Here is a 17,532-nt window from a genome sequence, read left to right as displayed (position 1 = left end):
CGCTAGCAAAGCTGCAGGCTTACATATGGACGGCTGTTGAGCGGCGGAGCTGTCGGAGCGTCGGTCGTAGTCATTCATGATATATTGTGCTGCGCATATGCTTAATATCTGAAGTGAAATTAAACTAAACAATTGCTCATGATGTCTCACTTCCAAAGCATGTGTTGTTACTTCAATCGCAGCAGCGATGATCTTGTAAGTACTACATTAAAGAAATATGAAGCTGCATGTAATAGCTGTCGCCGGTGTTTGTAATTTATGGTACCGCTGAGCTTTTCTTTATTTTCTCTGCGTACCTTCCTCTCTGTATCCTCTTGTAAGCGTAAACGCAGCAGTGTTCAAATGAAGCAAGAGTGTCACAAAAAAACTACAATGCCATTCTCCAGCTGATTTAGCGTAGAGCTTCCGGCTAGTCAAAGGAGGCGTGTCAGCGTTGATAGCACGCCAGCAGTTTCGCTTGTTCCCTTTACGGTCTCACCATTTTCTCAGCCTCTCTGTGCTGACTACCTCTGATATACAGAGCATGCTCCCACATTTTAGTTTCTCTGTCCCCTGTGAAGCATTGTCGTGCTCAAGACACGGAACGGTAAATCCAGTGTTGCGCGCAGTGCATGGCTTTTTGTAGGCGATGAGTGATGCATGTGCGTTTTTAAACCTTTTCGCACGTGTGACGTTGAACGTAACGGAGTGTAGCGGTGCTACGAGAAAAAAAAGCTCGCCTTTAGCTTTATTCTGACGTGTGAAGATCGTGCTGGTTAGATTTCCTGATTGCATGTGGCTTGACCGCGCGTTTGATGGTTGCTTTAAATCTTTGGTTTCTCTTGTGAGAGCTAAAGTGGGTTCGAATTTTTTTCTCATTCCGAGCATCTACCTTGTATAGCAAACTGCGCAAGTAGTGGGTGGTTTTCTGCGGAAATATAAGCTGTTTAATCTTCGTTTATTAATCATATCGGGGCTATAGTGCTCTGTTTATAATGCTTTGATTCTTCATTGTTTCTAGCCTGGTAATAAAGTGTTTACTGAAGAAATGGGTGCGTATTTACTGGCACTCCATTTTTCTAGACGTAAAAGCTGCTGTTATATTGGTCTTCTGGCTTTGTCCTTACTGTAATACTTTTGACGAAGCAGCTTGCACGCATGCAGCTCGAACGTAAGGATAGTAGCTGTGATTGCCGACTGGAAGTGATTTGTCTCGGGCGTTTGCCAGAATATGTCTTCGAGTGTTTTTGCGAAGGTGACGAATATGAACCATGTTTGGACATTTACTTGTGCGCAGTGCCCCATTGTTCCAAACTAATGGGAGGACATGTGGGCAGGTGTGTACGCTGATCTGAAGCCTCTTGCAGATCGTAGTTGTTTTGGGGTGCGCGAGCTGTGCCAGAAATTTGATGCAATTTGAACAAACCACTATAGTTGTACGCGTCTTATTGTGTTAGCTTCAGAGGGACGTTTTGAAAACAATATTCAGTACTGCATTCCCTCCTATAGCCATCCCACTGACTGCCATTAAGCAAGCATAGGAAGAAATTGGCTGAAGATGGCCGCAGACACTGCTTTCAAGACTGGTGGCCAAGTTGATGGTAAGGCATCACGTCATTACTGACGATTCTGAGGAGCACAATAGAATGACATCAGTTGTCACAGTTGTGGGTAAAGTATAAAAGACTGCCTTACTTTCCCATGCATACTTTCGTTTAGTAGTGCACAGTTTTGAAAAATTTTTTCAGTGTGCCGCTCTGCAGGACTCGAACTCAGCTAAAAGGTTTTAGTCACAGGTGCTGGCCTACATTTATTTTCAAAAACGAATACACTGCATTCTTGCTCCTGTACTCATATGTTAGGGTTCCTCATCACCTTAATCTTTAAATGGACTTGCTACCTGCAATTTGGAACATGCTAGGAGGGAACACTTGCCGTTGGGCTATTTGGTTATTTTCTGTGCCTACAGGAATCAGCGGACAAAGACACAAGAACAAGGAGGACGACAGGATGGAAAGCTGATAGCTCAGCGCTTCGTCCTTGTTCTTGTGCTCTGTCGCTTTGTGCGCTGGTTCCTGTAGGCATGCAAGGAAAGCCATAAAAAAAGTTCTGCCCTTTCTTTCTTCGAGACAGGTGAGCATTGTCGGCAACTGTGCCTGGCATATCTTGAATAAAAATAGTGACAAATGTATTTTGAGAGTTAAAGAGACCGAACACTGAATTTTAAGGACGCAATTTTTTTTGGCACAAAGTAAAGCTTGTTGTCTGAGGTGCTGGATTCCACAATGATTTTGTTGGAAACGGTGTAGAAAATTTTTACCAAGAAGTTTTAAATCAGTGCAGTTTTTGTGTAATCCCGATGCTGGAAACCATGATCAGCAAGTGCATTGGCGATTGCACGTTTGCAAACGTGCTGTATCAAAAACTCATATAAATCTCACCTGCCAGACAGCAATAAGATATTTGTAGTATATAGCAGCGTCTAATTTAGATTTAACACCCATTGCTGTTATGGCACACTGATGTGCGCCTCGTCGAAGCAAGTTTTAGTAGACAGTGGTTGCCGTTCCATCCAAGAAATTCAAAACATTTTGGCGCCATATGGTTACAAAAGCTAAAAGCGCATAGTCAAGATGCGAAGGAAGCGTTGCTTTTCATTGAAGGGCGCACTGGAGAAAGTGTAAACTGTAATAAAACATGACGAACACGCCTGAAGGGAAAAAACACTGTGCATATAAAAAACAGGAGCAATATGTTACCGAGATATGGTCATGTGGTGGGCTACGCTGAAAATGGCGGATTTTACTGCAAGATGGCTTTTTATGCAGTTTTCAGTGCCAAATTAAAATTATAAATCCTCGTTTCTTTGATATTGCAGTGCTCAATTCTTACAATATGAGGCACAATCTTTTCATTGCTGCCATAATCTCGTGACACGTTTTGGTCAATGGTTGGTCCCTTCAATGGAGAGGCATTACTTATTTCCTGCATTAGTGCTGAAGAAAAAAGTAAATGAAGAGCCTTGTTTGTTACACGACCTTAGAAAAAATGCTAATGGAAGGCTTCCCAGCATGATCACTGGGCTCCTTGTCCTTTTCTCCAGTTAGTACAAATGCAATCTGTTAGTGAACTTTTATTGAACTCTTAATTCGTAGATTTCTTGGATTTGGCTGCACCAGTTCGGTGAAGTTCTGTGGCGGTGTCACCTGCATGCAGCGTCAGTTCAAGTGCAGCTTAGCACTGGCTGCTTCCAAAATGAATGGTTGAGTGTAAGCCTGGTCGTCTGCTAGCCTTGGCCTCGCCATCAAATTACAGTCAACTGCATGCCGCTGGCATCAGTAGGCGCCAAAATCCCAAACTATGAGAAGAATTCCAAGCAGGAAATCCCAAATAAGTGTTGCCATGAACCAGCCCCAGGAAATAGTCGTTTTACAGAAAAAAAAAAAAAAAAAGTCTTTGAATATATACACGCAGGCGCTGGAATGCTGCCCATGCAGCTCACCTTGACCGCTTAGGTTTACAAGAACAGTTACTCACCTCCTCCTCTCAAGAAACAACTGCCATCATTTCATTATGAGACTGCTGTCATACCTGCTTCGCTTCTCCGACCTACGCATGGGCGCCGGCATATTGCTGCACTACAGCTGCACTTCCACTTCAGAGTGTGCAGGCCAGCCAAGAACTCTGGCTGCATTAGGCTGGAACTTTTGCAAAATGAAGACGGAAGTGCAGCGGACGTGCACCGCACTGGTAAAATGAATGCAAGAGTGCTGCACTTCTTGGACTGGTGCAGAAAGTGCAGCAAAATTGAAGAGACCTAGAGTAGCTATTTACAAAATTTTGCAAATGGTCTATTGTCTGCTGCTACTGCAATAGCTGTATATATTCATTGCGAAAATATGTTGCATGTGACAAAGAATAGGTTGGGGCAACCGAAAAGGAAATAAAAATAATAAGCCCCTGCTGTTGCATGTGACAGCTGGATTTACGCGAACATATTTTTTGTGTGCAGGCATTGTTGCTGCTCTTGTGGAGAGCTTGGGAGACAAACAAGACAGTGTATGCCGTGCAGTCACTCACTCTCTACAAGTCATTGGCAACCGTTGGCCGAATCTTGTCCTGAGTTGTTGCCATGACTATGTGTCCACGGAGTCCAAAGTAAATGTTGTTGTCTTTTGCTTATTTCACTGTTTTCTGCGCATTTCCTTTTCTGAATGACTTAGCATGACATTTCCATCAGAGAAGGCATTCTTTATTTATTCTGGGGCTTAGCTGTTCTTAGTCAGACCCTCTGAATACCTCTTGTAAATACAAAGCGAATAACATCTCAGAATTTGTCACCTAGGCTAACACTGTTTCTGATTGTGTTCCCCTCAATCCATCCCATGTGTGATTGAAGACTGACACACAAAGTGCAGTCATTGGATTAATAATTAATTAAAAAAAACTAATGTTCAACAGTCAAGGGAAGGAGCAACAGCTTGCAACAAGCAGTGAGGAGGTGGGAAGGTAGTATAGAGAAGTGTCGAATGACCAAGCCAAGTTGTAACTGTAGATCGAGACCATGAGGAAGGAGTTACGAGGAGAATTGGAATGGGTTAAAGTGCATTTGGGGGCAGACACTCAAGTTCTAAACAGCAGCTTACTATGTGCCATCCTTCAAAAGAAAAGTATATAACCGTTGCATCCTGCCTGTACTCGCCCATGGTGTTCAAACTTGAAGGCTTATCAAAAGGCCTTCATTTAAATTACAGACAATGCAGTCAGTTATGGAAACAAATTATTGGGGTATGTTAACATGTAGGAAGAAAGCATAGTGGGTCAGGGAACATATGTGAGATATGCTAGGTGAAATCAAGTAGAGGAAATGGGCATGGGCAGGGTGTGCGGCATGGAGAGCATATACCTGAGTTCATTAGGGCAGTGGAATGAATTCGAAGAGAATGGAAAGGTAGCAAGGGACTGGAAAGAGTCAGGTGGAGAGACTAGATTAGGAGCTTTGTTGGGATAAGATGGTCCTGGCTGGCACAGGACATGGCTAATTGGCGAGCTTAGAAGAAGCCTTTCAACTGTGGTGTACGTATTTGGGTTTGTGATGACCCCTTTTACTTTTTCTTTATCTGAATGTTGGGAAAAATAAGCCTTTAGCCATTTTCAGTTCTGCACTAATATCTGTGGGCAGTGTTTCATTTGTTGGCATTGACTGCAGTGTAGTAAAAGAACACTGCCATTGTTGTCTTGTAGCTTTCATCTTCTCACAGAAGCTTGCTGTTCTCAGTGATGCACGAAGTGTGCAAAGAGTCTGTGGACAAGCTGGACAAGACACTACTGAGCAATGTTTGTAAGACTACAATTGAGGAGATGACACGTGCCAAGGTGAGTGATGTCTTTGTTTTCAGTTTTTGCCGGTGGTGTTTAATCATACATTCATCAGATTTTTATTTTAATGTACAATTTAACAAAGTGTGACCTGAGTGTTACATTTATAATTAACCTCTTTGGTTTCATTCTGTGGCTAAAAAAAGTACAAAAATGCTTTTTCTTTTCTTGTGGATTTAATCTGCATAAATGAACTATGTTTGACAGGCTAGTTTTATCATAAATGCCTTAATGCGTAGGAAGTGCATAATGAAATTTATGATGGGGGTATTGTATAAGAAAAGCATGATGAATTGCTGTTGATGACCAAAAGATGATGATCATTTAACTTGGGGCTACTTGGATCTGTCTAAGCTTTTAAGAAATTCAAATTTAGTCAAGTGTCAGAAGTTAGGTGACTCATTATAATTTATTACAATTTATTTTGCTGATGTGAATTCAATGCCGTATATATCTTTTACAAGGTGCTTGCTGTTTAAATTTACTTCTAATAAAAATGACAGGAATATGTAACACCATGTAGAAATTTAGGAATCTCTTATGTGAAAACAATAGGCGTATAACTGGTTTATGCCCTAGATTCAAATGTGTCCCCAATTCACAACAGCTGAAGTAAATGGAGAGCTCTTTTCTTTTTGGGATAATATTTGTATCAACTGAAGCTTCCGATTTTTACTGAGAATATGTTTGAGAAAGACGCGAAGTCTACCTCTGTTTGCGTGTACTTCTTCACTCCTATGTCTTTGTTCCTTATGAACACTTGAAGATGCATTTACGTATGAACAAAGGAACAGAAGCAAAAAATATATCGCGACTTGTTTATGAGAAGGCGGCATCATTAGTTTCTGAGATGTGGTTGTTAAATCGTCAAACTGTTTCTTTTTTTTTTACGTTGACTGGTGAAAAAAGATGTGATTGTTCATCCTTCTAAGACCTTTTGTGAGGAAGGGCTAGAGTTAAGTGTTTAGGGAGAAGAACAAAATGGCTTCCTGTTGTGCTTGAAAAATGCAAAATAATAACTGCATATCAGAGACATTAGTCGCCAAATACCAGAGACTTTAGCAATTTCATTTTAATGCTCCGCAAATTAGCATACTGCCTAAGCAAGACATCTTGAAGGTACCATACTACCATACTATCTCATTTTTTGCGCAATGGATATGCTGGCTGCACGAACTTTTGCATGGTGTTTTCATGTGCAGCCTTCAATACTGGGTCTGGAATTGTTTTGCACACTCTTGTGTACAGAAGAATAAGTTTGGACATAAAAGCCTGCCTGTTAGGGGTTTAACTGTAGGACCTCTTTTAAGAACATGCATGACACGTTGTTCTGTTTTTTTTTTTAAAATCTGTTTGAGTTGTTAGATTAAATTTATTTTTAGCTAGTATAAGAATATAGTAACATTGAAGTCAAAGTAGTTTTATTCCACAGCTAATATTCAGCCTGATGGAAAGCCTTCTGCACATTCTGTTAGGTGACAAAATCTTTATATCGAGGAATGTAGGGTACAACAGAACCTCGTTTCTGTTTTCTCACTATGTGGGAAGGAAAGCTTGTTGTCTGGAAAAATTTAGTATTCAAAGCTACCCAGATTACGAAAAATATGACTCGACAAGTATGAAATAAATTATATTGCGACCTTTACTATCTATAAAGGCTGTTTAGCGCTTCTTTGTACAAGACCTGAAGAGATTTTCTGATGCTTGTAGACTTCTATCCGTATTTGCCTTTTCCTTAGCATAAGAGAGACTTCGCAATGTATCCATTCCAGTGATAAGAGCAAAAGTAGCCAGATTCCTTCGCTGTCACCGTTGTTGTTTTCGGATGCTTCACCCCATATCACTTGTGCACTGTGGAAAAACCACTCTGACAGCTGACTGCCGCTGTGCTTTTGCTCTTAATTTCGGCCCGCTCTGTTAGCACACTGTCGCCGTTTCTGATGCTGCACCCCATTGCACTAGCGCACTGCAAAAAAGCCACCCTGTTGGTTGCTTGCCGCTGGACTTCTGCCGATGTCACGGGCCCCCAGGCTCAGCTATGTTAGTGCACCTGCCATTAGTGCATCGTAAGATCAAAGTTTGGCGAAATTGTGAATGTACTTACTGGGAAATTTTATTATCCAGTAACATATTAACTAGAAGAACCGGGAAATCGTATTAACCGGGAACATATCAACGTGGTTCGTATTCAGGGAAAACTGGTGTCTTACCTCTCCTCTCCACATGGATCTCTATGCAGATTGAATACCGAATGCTCAGAGATAAACCTGTGTGTATGCAATAGTAAAAAGAGGAAAAATAATATACTATTGCCAAAACTTGCTGACTTTTTACCATTTTTTTAACACTGGACTGTTATTGATAAGCAGGCAACTGCCAAGACTTGTCTCCTTTATTTCTGTTTATTTTACAGTGCGATCCACACTCCAATTCCAGTCGTATATTTCGTACATCAGCCTCTCTCTGGGAAACGTGCCCTGCCGGGGTAATGTAAACTCTGAAATCTTAAGTGGGGAGCAAATATTTTTTTTGCATTGCACATCGCACGTCATTTTGTATGCACATGACACATTTTTTAAAGGGACCAGCAGCTGAATTTTAAGGACCCAGTTTGTTTTTTTTGGCGCATCGGAAAACTTAGTGTCTGATCCCCTAATGGTTTTGTTAGAAACGCTGTGAAAGATTTTTACTGAGAATGTTTCAATCAGTGGATGCATTCAATTTCATGTATGCTGATGCTGAAAACCATAATCTTTGAGCACTATAGCGATTCCATCCCGTAGAAGTGATGAAGTAAAAGTTAATACGAACCCAGCCACCAGACAGTAAATATACAGTTTTAGCATAGTGTAGCATTAATTTGAGCTTCCATACACAAAGCTGTGACAGCACAGTGACACATGCCTCATTGACAACAGTTGTAGTGGACCGTGGTTACTGCTTCCACTAAGAACTGTAGAACGCTGTCACCATTTAGTAACGAAAATTCAAAGCACTTCATTGATGATGCAAAGGGAGTGTTGCTTTTCATCGAAGGGTACACTGCAGAGAGAGTAAATTATAGTAAAATATGACTAACACATCAGGAAAGAAAAATTAATTTGCACTTAATAAGATAGGAGTAGTATTTTATTGAGGAGTGGTCACATGTGGGATACACTGATAATAACGACGTTTCACTTCAGGATGCCACTTCAGCTTGCTTTGTGTGCTTTTCAGTGCCAAATTAACATTACATATCCTCGATTCTTCGACGTTACAGTACTCAATTCTTACACTGAGGCAAGATCTTTTCATTTCTACCATAATCTCATTGCATATTTTGGTCAGTTATCGGTCTCTTTAAGTTGGGATATGGGAAGGTAGGTTATCACTGTAGTTCTTCCACTAGTTCAGCCATTTTTTAAAATCATATCTGGAAATGTAGTGTGCTTCGAGCTACGGAAATGTACTATGGTTTAGAGTTTTGATTGTTATCTGTCTGATTTTGTAATATTCCATTTTGGGCATTTCCTGGCGTACTGTGTGGTACGTACTGCAAGTGTAGTTTTTGGCTCTTTCATTGTCCAGTGATAAAAATGCAATTTTTTATTATTTATCATAGCGTACGATATTTCAAGTGTCATTAATAGTTTGGCCAATAGGAATCGCTTTGTATTGAGTTTGTCTGTGGACAGCAAGTTACCCACCGCAGTTGGCTTAGTGGCTTTAGCATTCAGCTGCTGATCCCAAGGTTGCAGGATTGAATCCTGATTGTGACGGCTGCATTGCAGTGGAGGTGAAATGCAAAAAATGCCAATGTAGCTTGGGATGTCGGTGCACATTAACAATCTCCAGGGGGTCAAAATTATTATAGTGTCCTTACGGTTGAAATTATTACGGTGACTATGGTGTCCCTCAGAGCTCATGTTTCACTTTGAGACATTCAATCCCACATACCATGGGGAGCAACATGTAATAGAAAGATATTGTGCTCAAATGAATAGAAGCCGCCGCGGTGGCTCAGTGGCTATGGTGCTTGGCTGCTGGCCCAAAAGACGCGGGTTCGATCCCGGCCGCGGCGGCTAGAATTTCTTTGGAGGAGAAATTCTAGAGGCCCGTGTGCTGTGCGATGTCAGTGCACGTTAAAGAACCCCAGGTGGTCGAAATTTCCGGAGCCCTTCACTACGGCGTCTCTCATAGCCTCAGTCGCTTTGGGACGTTAAACCCCACAAAACCAACCATCAAATGAATAGAAATTCTACAGGTTGTGCACAAATGACTTCATGTCATTTTTTTGGATTTCACTTGCTTTATTTACAGGTTTGAAAATATTAATGATGCTACTGTTAAACTATTAGCTTGACAAATAACCTTCAGGTAAAATCATTTCAGAAGCTTTGGAATTAACTTTTTGCTTTTTAGCACTTTCTCAATTTTGTGTCAAGCTAGGTTTACAAAGTAGTAAGCCTGCTGTGAGGTCTGATGTTTTGATTAGCTGTATGTGTTCAGTTGTCTTCTTTAAAACAGAGCAAGCCTAATACCTAGCATGCTTGTATATATGACATACCATGAAATACTCGGACTATGTGGATTTCTTTTTTATTGAGTAGTAATTTTAGTAACCAGGCTTTGTGTGGAAGCAAGTGTGTGATTACAATGTAAAGAATTCAGGAGTAGATCTCTTTATAAGTGGGAGTAACTCATGCCTCATATCAATATGTTGATAACTCTTTATCATGCATCCACTCGTGTCATTGTTTTGCTGTGCGTTGAGTGATCTCCTCAGCTCATATAGCACTGTGTTGGGTACTGTTTTTTCGTATGCAGGAAGCGGCAACGGACAATGTACTGTGTGGGATAGTGATAGCCCTTGGCAGACAACACCCCCACGAGACAATGGAGCTGGTCCAGGCCAAATTTCAGCCGGGCTCCATGCCACACCCCCTTGTGTTGGAGACCCTCGCCGGACTGGCCCTTGCCAACCGTTAGTGACATTTTAAGGGACTGTTTTTTCCCACTCTGAGTGTAACAATCTGAAAACTGGAGAATATTGAGGAATTCAGCAGTTCCAGAAAAGCTAGGGAAAAGACGGGAATCTTTGTGGTAGTGCCTGCTAGTTGGAGAAATTGCACTTCAGGGTTTGCAATATGGCTGTGAAATTGAGTGAGTCTAGGGAAATGATAATGTTTCATTTTCCTGGTCTCAAGAGTATACTGAAGCATCCATAGCAACCTCTTGTTGCAGAATAGCTGCATGTGACTGTCATTCTTGCTGTTGTTTTGTTCATTTGTCATTATTACATTGTGCTAGAATACAGGCGGTGTAAATAGGTGTGGCCCAGCTCTGCTTGAGGCAGTTTGTGTAGAAATTAATTGCCGAGCATCATTCAGAGCTTGTCGGTGTGCAACGCAAAGTTGAGGAAGTGCAAAGCGCGGCTTCTAATTCTTAAATTACAATATATTCTTCTTTCCATGAAACTTCACAAAAGACAGTAATGCCTTCAGATTGTTCCTTGTGTACTGTGCGATGTCAGTGCACGTTAAAGAACCCCAGGTGGTCGAAATTTCCGGTGCCCTTCACTACAGCGTCTCTCATAGCCTGAGTTGCTTTGGGACATTAAACCCCATAAACCAAACCAAACCAAACCAAACCTTTATAAGAAACCAAACACTGCAGTTGTCCTTCGCATATTGAGAGGCTACTGCACTAGACAACAACTTTCCTGGCCATTTTCAAGCTGCAGTGTCCGGTTCCACCATGGTGGTAATGCATGTTTTCATCCTTTGTAATGTTTTTTGGATGCATGTGCTGTAGTTGCTCTCGTGCCACAACTTATGACATTTTGGAAACAAACTCGACATCATGATCAGTGCCCTAGGGGCACCAGAATGCGACATTTGCTTCCACATGTACTTTCAAGATCTGGTACATCAAACTTCATCAGCTTCTTTTGAATGTCACCTTGTTTTCAATACTTCCAAAGTTGGCAGGCTTGCTTGGTGCTGTTGCATTCTGGCTGACATTGTCATCTACATCAGTGACAGAAGCACACAATTTGTGGGCATTGCAGCAAGTTCTGTTGGGGCTGCGGAAATTCTGTTGTGGCTGAAGAAACACTTTCCTTCTGGTTGTTTAGGCGTATATTTCGTTTGACAAATATGCAAGTAAGTCTGTTAGAAGTCTTGTACAGCGGTGTTTTTCAATGCCGGTCTGCCACTAAGAAGTCCTGCCTCCCATCCATCAATAATATGCACATAATTGTGCAAAATAAAGTGCGCCTTGCAGTGCTTCTTGCACATTGCTGATGTCTCCAAGAGATAGTACTTGCATTTTCACAGCAATTATCCGCTACGATGATTCTGTGGTTTAGGTGTTCTGTTGCTGACCCCAAGGTTGTGGGATTGAATCCCGGTTGTAGTGACTGCATATGGATGGAGGCAAAGTGCAAAAGATGCCTGCATATTGTGCAGTGTCGGCACACGTTAAAAAACCCTAGGTGGTTGAAATTAATCCAGAGTTCTTCACTACAGCATCCCTCATAGCCCATGCATCACTTCAGAACATTAGCCCCCCCTCATACCATTCCATACTGCACCATGCCAGACTAATAGTAATTACTAGTGTTCTTGTTTATTAAAATTATTCTCACAGATATGACTATGATGAATCGATCTCTGAGTTTTAGCAAGTGCTGTTGATCTTTGATGAACCAGCGCAAAAAGACAACTGACAAGTAGAAGAAAGACAACGTAGACAGAAGCACTGAACTGGCAACTTTTATTCCAGAAGAAACGGGGACAACATATTTGCACAGTGTCTAGTCCGGACCCGTGGCGTAGAACTACCTGCTAGCCCAGCAGCAAGTGCTACTCAAGTCCTGTTGATAAAAGCGAGTCACATGCCTTTGTTTCTGAATGTGTGTACTTGTACAAGCACATTCAGTTCAGGCCGGGTGGTATAAACTGGGTTAATGTCCCACGTAATCGGGCAGTAGTTGAGTGTTGTGACACACAATAAAAACAGGCGATTGAAAAAAGGAAACATGAGCTGAAAACCTGTCACACGCACTTGCTTAAAGGCATGTTTGTTGAAGGGCTGCACTCATACGTGGTCTTTATAAGGTTGTCCGCGCCAAATAAAGATCGTTCAGTGGAAGTTTAGCGCTTGTGTTGTGTCCCTTCAATTTTGTGCGCTATGGATCTTCATATAGTCTCCCAGTCTAGGACCCAATTGGGTTTCGTCACTAGTAGTATTCTACTAACCAGCTGTTGCTGGTTTTCAGGCTCTGACCTGGTCAGCTCCCCCTTCCACTGCTCAAGTGCTGGGTTCTCAATTCTGGTGATGTGTTCACTCTTTTGGCAAGCCTGGACCATGTGGTATAGATAGGGTTATTTGTCGCAAACTTGGCACTTATTCTCATGAATGGTCAGGTGGATTTTCTGCAGTTTGCTTCGGTGTGAAGAAGTGTTGTTTTGTAACAGTCTGAATACTACTACTTCCTTACTCAGTGTTCCTGCCCTTGTTTGTGGGTAGTGTTTCCTAGTTAATCTCTAATGCTGTAGTATTTCCTTATAAGTGGTAAGACTCTCGTGGTCCTGTACAGTCTCCTCGTGTGTTCTCCGGCACACAAGATCTCGGGTGGCGGCATGTGTGTCATTATTCTCACAGAGAGAGTTATATAGGCAGATGTTATAGATACCGCTCTGTCCTTTCAGTTTTGTCCTAATACTTTTACCACTGTTGTGGCTATTATTGTGTTAGTGTAGTGTCTACATGCCTGTTAGGAGTCTGCGTTCTTTTTTAACATGCATAGGTGCGTGATAAAATAGTTTTTCAGTGACTGAGTTACCCCAGCTAAATTAGCCCTCAGCCGTCACTACTACATGTGAAACTAACAAGTAAAATGCACCCATGTTATGTGAACGCAGTAGCTTTGCTTCATGTTATTTTTGTGTATGTAATGTGCATATTTATGATTTGAAAACTTAGAATTGAACTCTTTTTGTCCTGATGTTCTGTTTGTGCCACTTTTGTTTAAAGGTGATGTTCTGTTACTTTACCTAAGTTACAGCAGTGTTGAATAGCTGATGCTTTACCTGTTTGTTTTCAGCATTTGGCATTATGCCTTTCCTCAAAGCCCTACTCGGCACCATGTTGCCGATGTTGAGTGGCGCTCGATCTGAACAGCTGAAGTGGGCTATGGCATATGGTAAGAGTATTTTCTTTTTATGCATAGATGTTATCTTGGGTAATATGAATATGCATACCATTCAGCTTAATACTGCATGCATTTTTAAATTTGATGAGTATCTGTAGTAGTAGACCCTTATAGTTGAAGCTTTAGTTTATAAATCTGGGTCCGCAAAACAGTGTGCCACAGTACTTGCTCGTCGGCTTTGATGCCAGCGATTTGTCTTGCTAAAATGTCCACAAAGTTCTCGGTGGTGTAATCTACCTTGAAAAATTATCATACCTTCACTGTCTCATACAATATGCCTTGGTGCTTAAGATAAATAGTGAAGAGCCTAAGAGGTAGCAAAATGAGAGCAGGAAGGATGTTCATTAAAGTTATTAATACCGTTGCAGCAGCTCATGATGTTGCCTGTGCAAAGTTCTGGCACTGTGTCATATGCATTCCACACATGGTTAAAAAATTTAATTCATTGTGTGTTAGTTTCAAGTTCTACCATTACTTGCATAATTTGCACACTTTTTTCTTTAAATTAAGGTTTTGCAGGTGTGGAAATTGCGCAAAAATTTTGTGAACACATCCAAAAAAAACTGCGAAAGTCCTAAGGCGCAATATATGCTGTATATTGCCATATATACGTCGATATCCCCCCCCCCGGCTCTACTGTAGCCCCTCATGGGACAAAAACAAAAAGTTTACTCCAAATCTAAGATGCTTACTCCCTCACGCACCACCCCACGCTATGTATTTCCCTGCAGAATGGCATAACGTAGGGATGCGTGCGCAGCTCAAAGCAACAAATGCGCATTGATACAATTGCAAAGCGAGTAGTAAGAGGAAAATGGAGATAACAGGCGATAAAATGGCACCCTTGCTGTGGCCCTGCTGACTAGCAGCAAACGGTTTGGTAGTTTTAGATTCCGGCATGCGCGCAATTGTTCTCCTGGGAAAGCGACCGCCAGTGTGAACAAGCTGGGTAAATGGTGCGCACTTCGTCTCCATGCCACTCGCACCTTTCACAGCCGCACATGGTGATGGGGTCGCGCCGATCTTCCCAAGCCTGCTTTGTGTGTACCCACGTGCATACTGGTGGTGTGAGGCAGTAGGGAGTGCAAAATATGCGAGTACAGTTTTTTTTTTTTTTTTTTTCAAAAATGTAGGTAAGAAGTTGGGGGTACGAAATTACTTGAGTAAATACGGTAGTTTATAATGCCAACAAGAAGTATTGTGATATTCTTGCTTGATGTAATGTGCAGCTTTTTGGTGCAACTCATTCAACCTTGAAACATCTACTGTTGTCAAAACCTGCAAAGATTAATATATTCTCTTTGAAACAAAGTGGCTTTCTACTGAATAAAGAAGTAGCATTTGGGCCTTTGAGATTGAAGATTGAATGTGTGTTTTCACTTTCAAACAATGAATGAAGGAACGTTGGGGTTTTGGGTGCTTATAGCCCTGGTTTTGTTCTGACAATGAGTGGCAACTTAGGTAGTAACAGTAATAGGGTTAAGTGTCAAGTTCCTTTGCTGAACCTGTTTAGTGTTATATTTTACTGCGTGATGAAATTTTTAATCAGTGTTGTTAGCTTTTTGTTTAAGTTTTCCAAGATAGTTATCTGAAAATGTGAACATTATCATAGTCATATGATAATGTCCACATTATATTTACCCACAAAATATTTACCCACTAGCGTTTGTACTTTAGGCCTGTATCTGCAGTGCAGGACAGCTGTGTTGCGATGATTGTCGTTTTCAATTTGACTGTTTGGAATTGTGCACTGTTCATACTTGTGGCTGTGTGACTTAAGTTACATATGTATCTGTTTCCACCCTGTAACGGCCTACGGCTGACAGTATCAATAAATAAAATAATAAATAAATAAATAAATAATAACATTAGACCTCTTTATGGCTTGGATGAGAGCAGTATTGGCGTTCAGATTTGGATTGACATTTTATAACAACACCATCTCTCGTTTCCACGTGGGCGCAGTGTAAAAGAGCACCAAGCATTGTAGCTCGAGGTATGAACACTGAGACAAGTGCCATTTTCACACAAGTCATAGTGGCTCATGTACCCATTTAGGTACGTGTGATGATAAGTGCTGGATGATAAATGCTCTTAGCTTTTTTCTGTAGCCCCCAAGGAACTTTTTGTCAATGTAGTTTTGTTGGACCCCTAAAACTAGAAGGCGTGACCTTAAACTTTATAATTTTACAGCTTCCACACTGCATGCAAACTTGGGACATTAAACTTAATTGCAACAAAGTAACTTAGTAGTCCTGAATTGGCTTAAACGAACTTTCTAACCCAAGACACTCTAACTCCACTAATAACAAAGTGATAAAAAATGTTTTTTTTTGGTCATTTATACTGGGTAGCTTTCTGGTGTGAAAATAAATGGAGCTACTGCTGCCATTGCACCACATTACATTCATGCACCATGGGATTTTTGTATTCCGTAGGTTCGCGTGAAATTAAATTTGTGATAATGACAGCTGAGATGCAGCCTTTGGCAACTGCAGCAGTACGTTTTATAGCTCCATGATGTTGTGATACTGTCTTTGCAGGTGGCTTGTAAAAATAATGGCGAAATAGTTGCAAAAATAACCACTTCAGCAGAACATTGCAGCCACAAAGGAAAAGTGGAAGGCATTCCCCAACCTCCGTGGCTGAAAAAAAAAAGGTCACAACCACTGCCAGACTAGGGTCATATCTGTACCACATCAGCTAACAAGGACATTCACACCAGGATAGCGTGAGGTTAATACAGTAGACAACTCAAAGTTGGAGTTTTGTTATATTGCATGTGTTTATGGGATCGCCTATGATAGAGGCAAAATCTTGCTGGAAACTTTTTTGGCTTTGCGGGGATTATCCAAAACATCAATGTTAGGCTAGTAGTATTAAACATATTTGGAGGATTATGAGGTTAAAGCTCTGCTACCATTTAGGAGCCATGTGCTCTAAAAATGGTGCTGAAGCATGCTTTAAGTGCCTTCCTGAGGGGTCACAGCCCAACTACATGCTTTGATAAACTCAACATCGCAACATCTGATTGGCAAGGATGTTCAAGACAAGTCACTTAAAAAAGTAATAGTATGTTTTCTATTGCAGGCGACTACAGCTACAGCTACAGTATGATTACAGCTTGGTCCTGTGACATAGGCTCTCTCAGCTGCAAATGATTAACTGTTCAAACGGCTTAATAGTGAAATGTCCAATTTTGGGTTGCTTTATAACCCAAGTGTTCCAAGTTAGGAGGGTCATCACAAGCCAGTTTGACTGCTATTTATATACACATGGTTTAAAACTAGTCACTATTATGAGTGTTGTTTGTGGTTTCTTTTCTTTTTTTAGCACTTGGAAGGTTCTCCGAAGCAATTGTCGAGTATCTGAGCAACATTGAGAAAGCACCAGATCCGTCAGTTCAAAAGGCCAGCTTTGCTACTGAAATTGTCAGCGCATTTGACTTCCTTTTGGCAAACTGGCTGCTGGCTAGAGAAGCAAAGGTTTGTTGCAAGTTTCCCTACCTCCCAAAAGTTTGTTGCCATCTTTTTCTTTCAGGAAGCATACATTTTGAGCACTTAGATATTATGTAAATAAATTAGTCAGCAGGCCTAGAGTACTATTCATGTAGTAGCTTGCACAAAGTGATGCTAGAGTCTACTTTTATCATAGCTATTGCTTGATGTGTTTTGTTTAGTCATAAAAATTTTGGTTCCGTGAAAGCATGCCTCACTGGCTCTGCCTGTACTATCGCGATGAAAAGAAATGTGAACACGGATTTCTTTTCATCGCCCTTTTGCCTTGATGGTACGAAAAAGACATTAAAGTCATCTTGGAATGTATCATGGATGACTATAGCGTCTCTTTGCTATCACTTAGAAAAAAGAAATGCAAACGCAGATCACCTAGGCTCCACTCTGTTCGCATTTCTTCCATCGCCCCTGTACTTCTGTATAGCTAATTTTTGCATTATATTTAACAAATAGGCATAA

General features: G+C 41.2%; 1 protein-coding gene across 3 annotated transcripts in view; it reads left to right on the top strand.

The window, feature by feature from the left end:
• The first annotated feature begins 24 nt into the window (after positions 1-24).
• c11.1 (maestro heat like repeat family protein c11.1) overlaps positions 25-17,532 on the top strand; it is a 95,456-nt gene continuing 77,948 nt past the window's right edge. For 2 of the 3 annotated variants that reach the window (XM_089580481.1, XM_089580480.1), the window contains exons 1-8: positions 25-195; positions 1,489-1,580; positions 3,992-4,137; positions 5,224-5,355; positions 7,772-7,843; positions 10,168-10,324; positions 13,451-13,549; positions 16,892-17,043. In XM_089580481.1, coding sequence (XP_089436607.1) covers positions 1,538-1,580; positions 3,992-4,137; positions 5,224-5,355; positions 7,772-7,843; positions 10,168-10,324; positions 13,451-13,549; positions 16,892-17,043 — 801 coding nt within the window. In that variant the 5' untranslated portion in view covers positions 25-195; positions 1,489-1,537. The remainder of the gene's footprint in view (positions 196-1,488; positions 1,581-3,991; positions 4,138-5,223; positions 5,356-7,771; positions 7,844-10,167; positions 10,325-13,450; positions 13,550-16,891; positions 17,044-17,532) is intronic. The other variant, XM_089580482.1, reaches the window with a different exon arrangement.

The sequence above is a fragment of the Amblyomma mixtum genome, chromosome 3, assembly GCF_055824585.1.
Source record: "Amblyomma mixtum isolate Tamu chromosome 3, ASM5582458v1, whole genome shotgun sequence".
Taxonomy (NCBI): domain Eukaryota; kingdom Metazoa; phylum Arthropoda; class Arachnida; order Ixodida; family Ixodidae; genus Amblyomma; species Amblyomma mixtum.
This window is presented reverse-complemented; position numbering and strand designations above follow the sequence as displayed.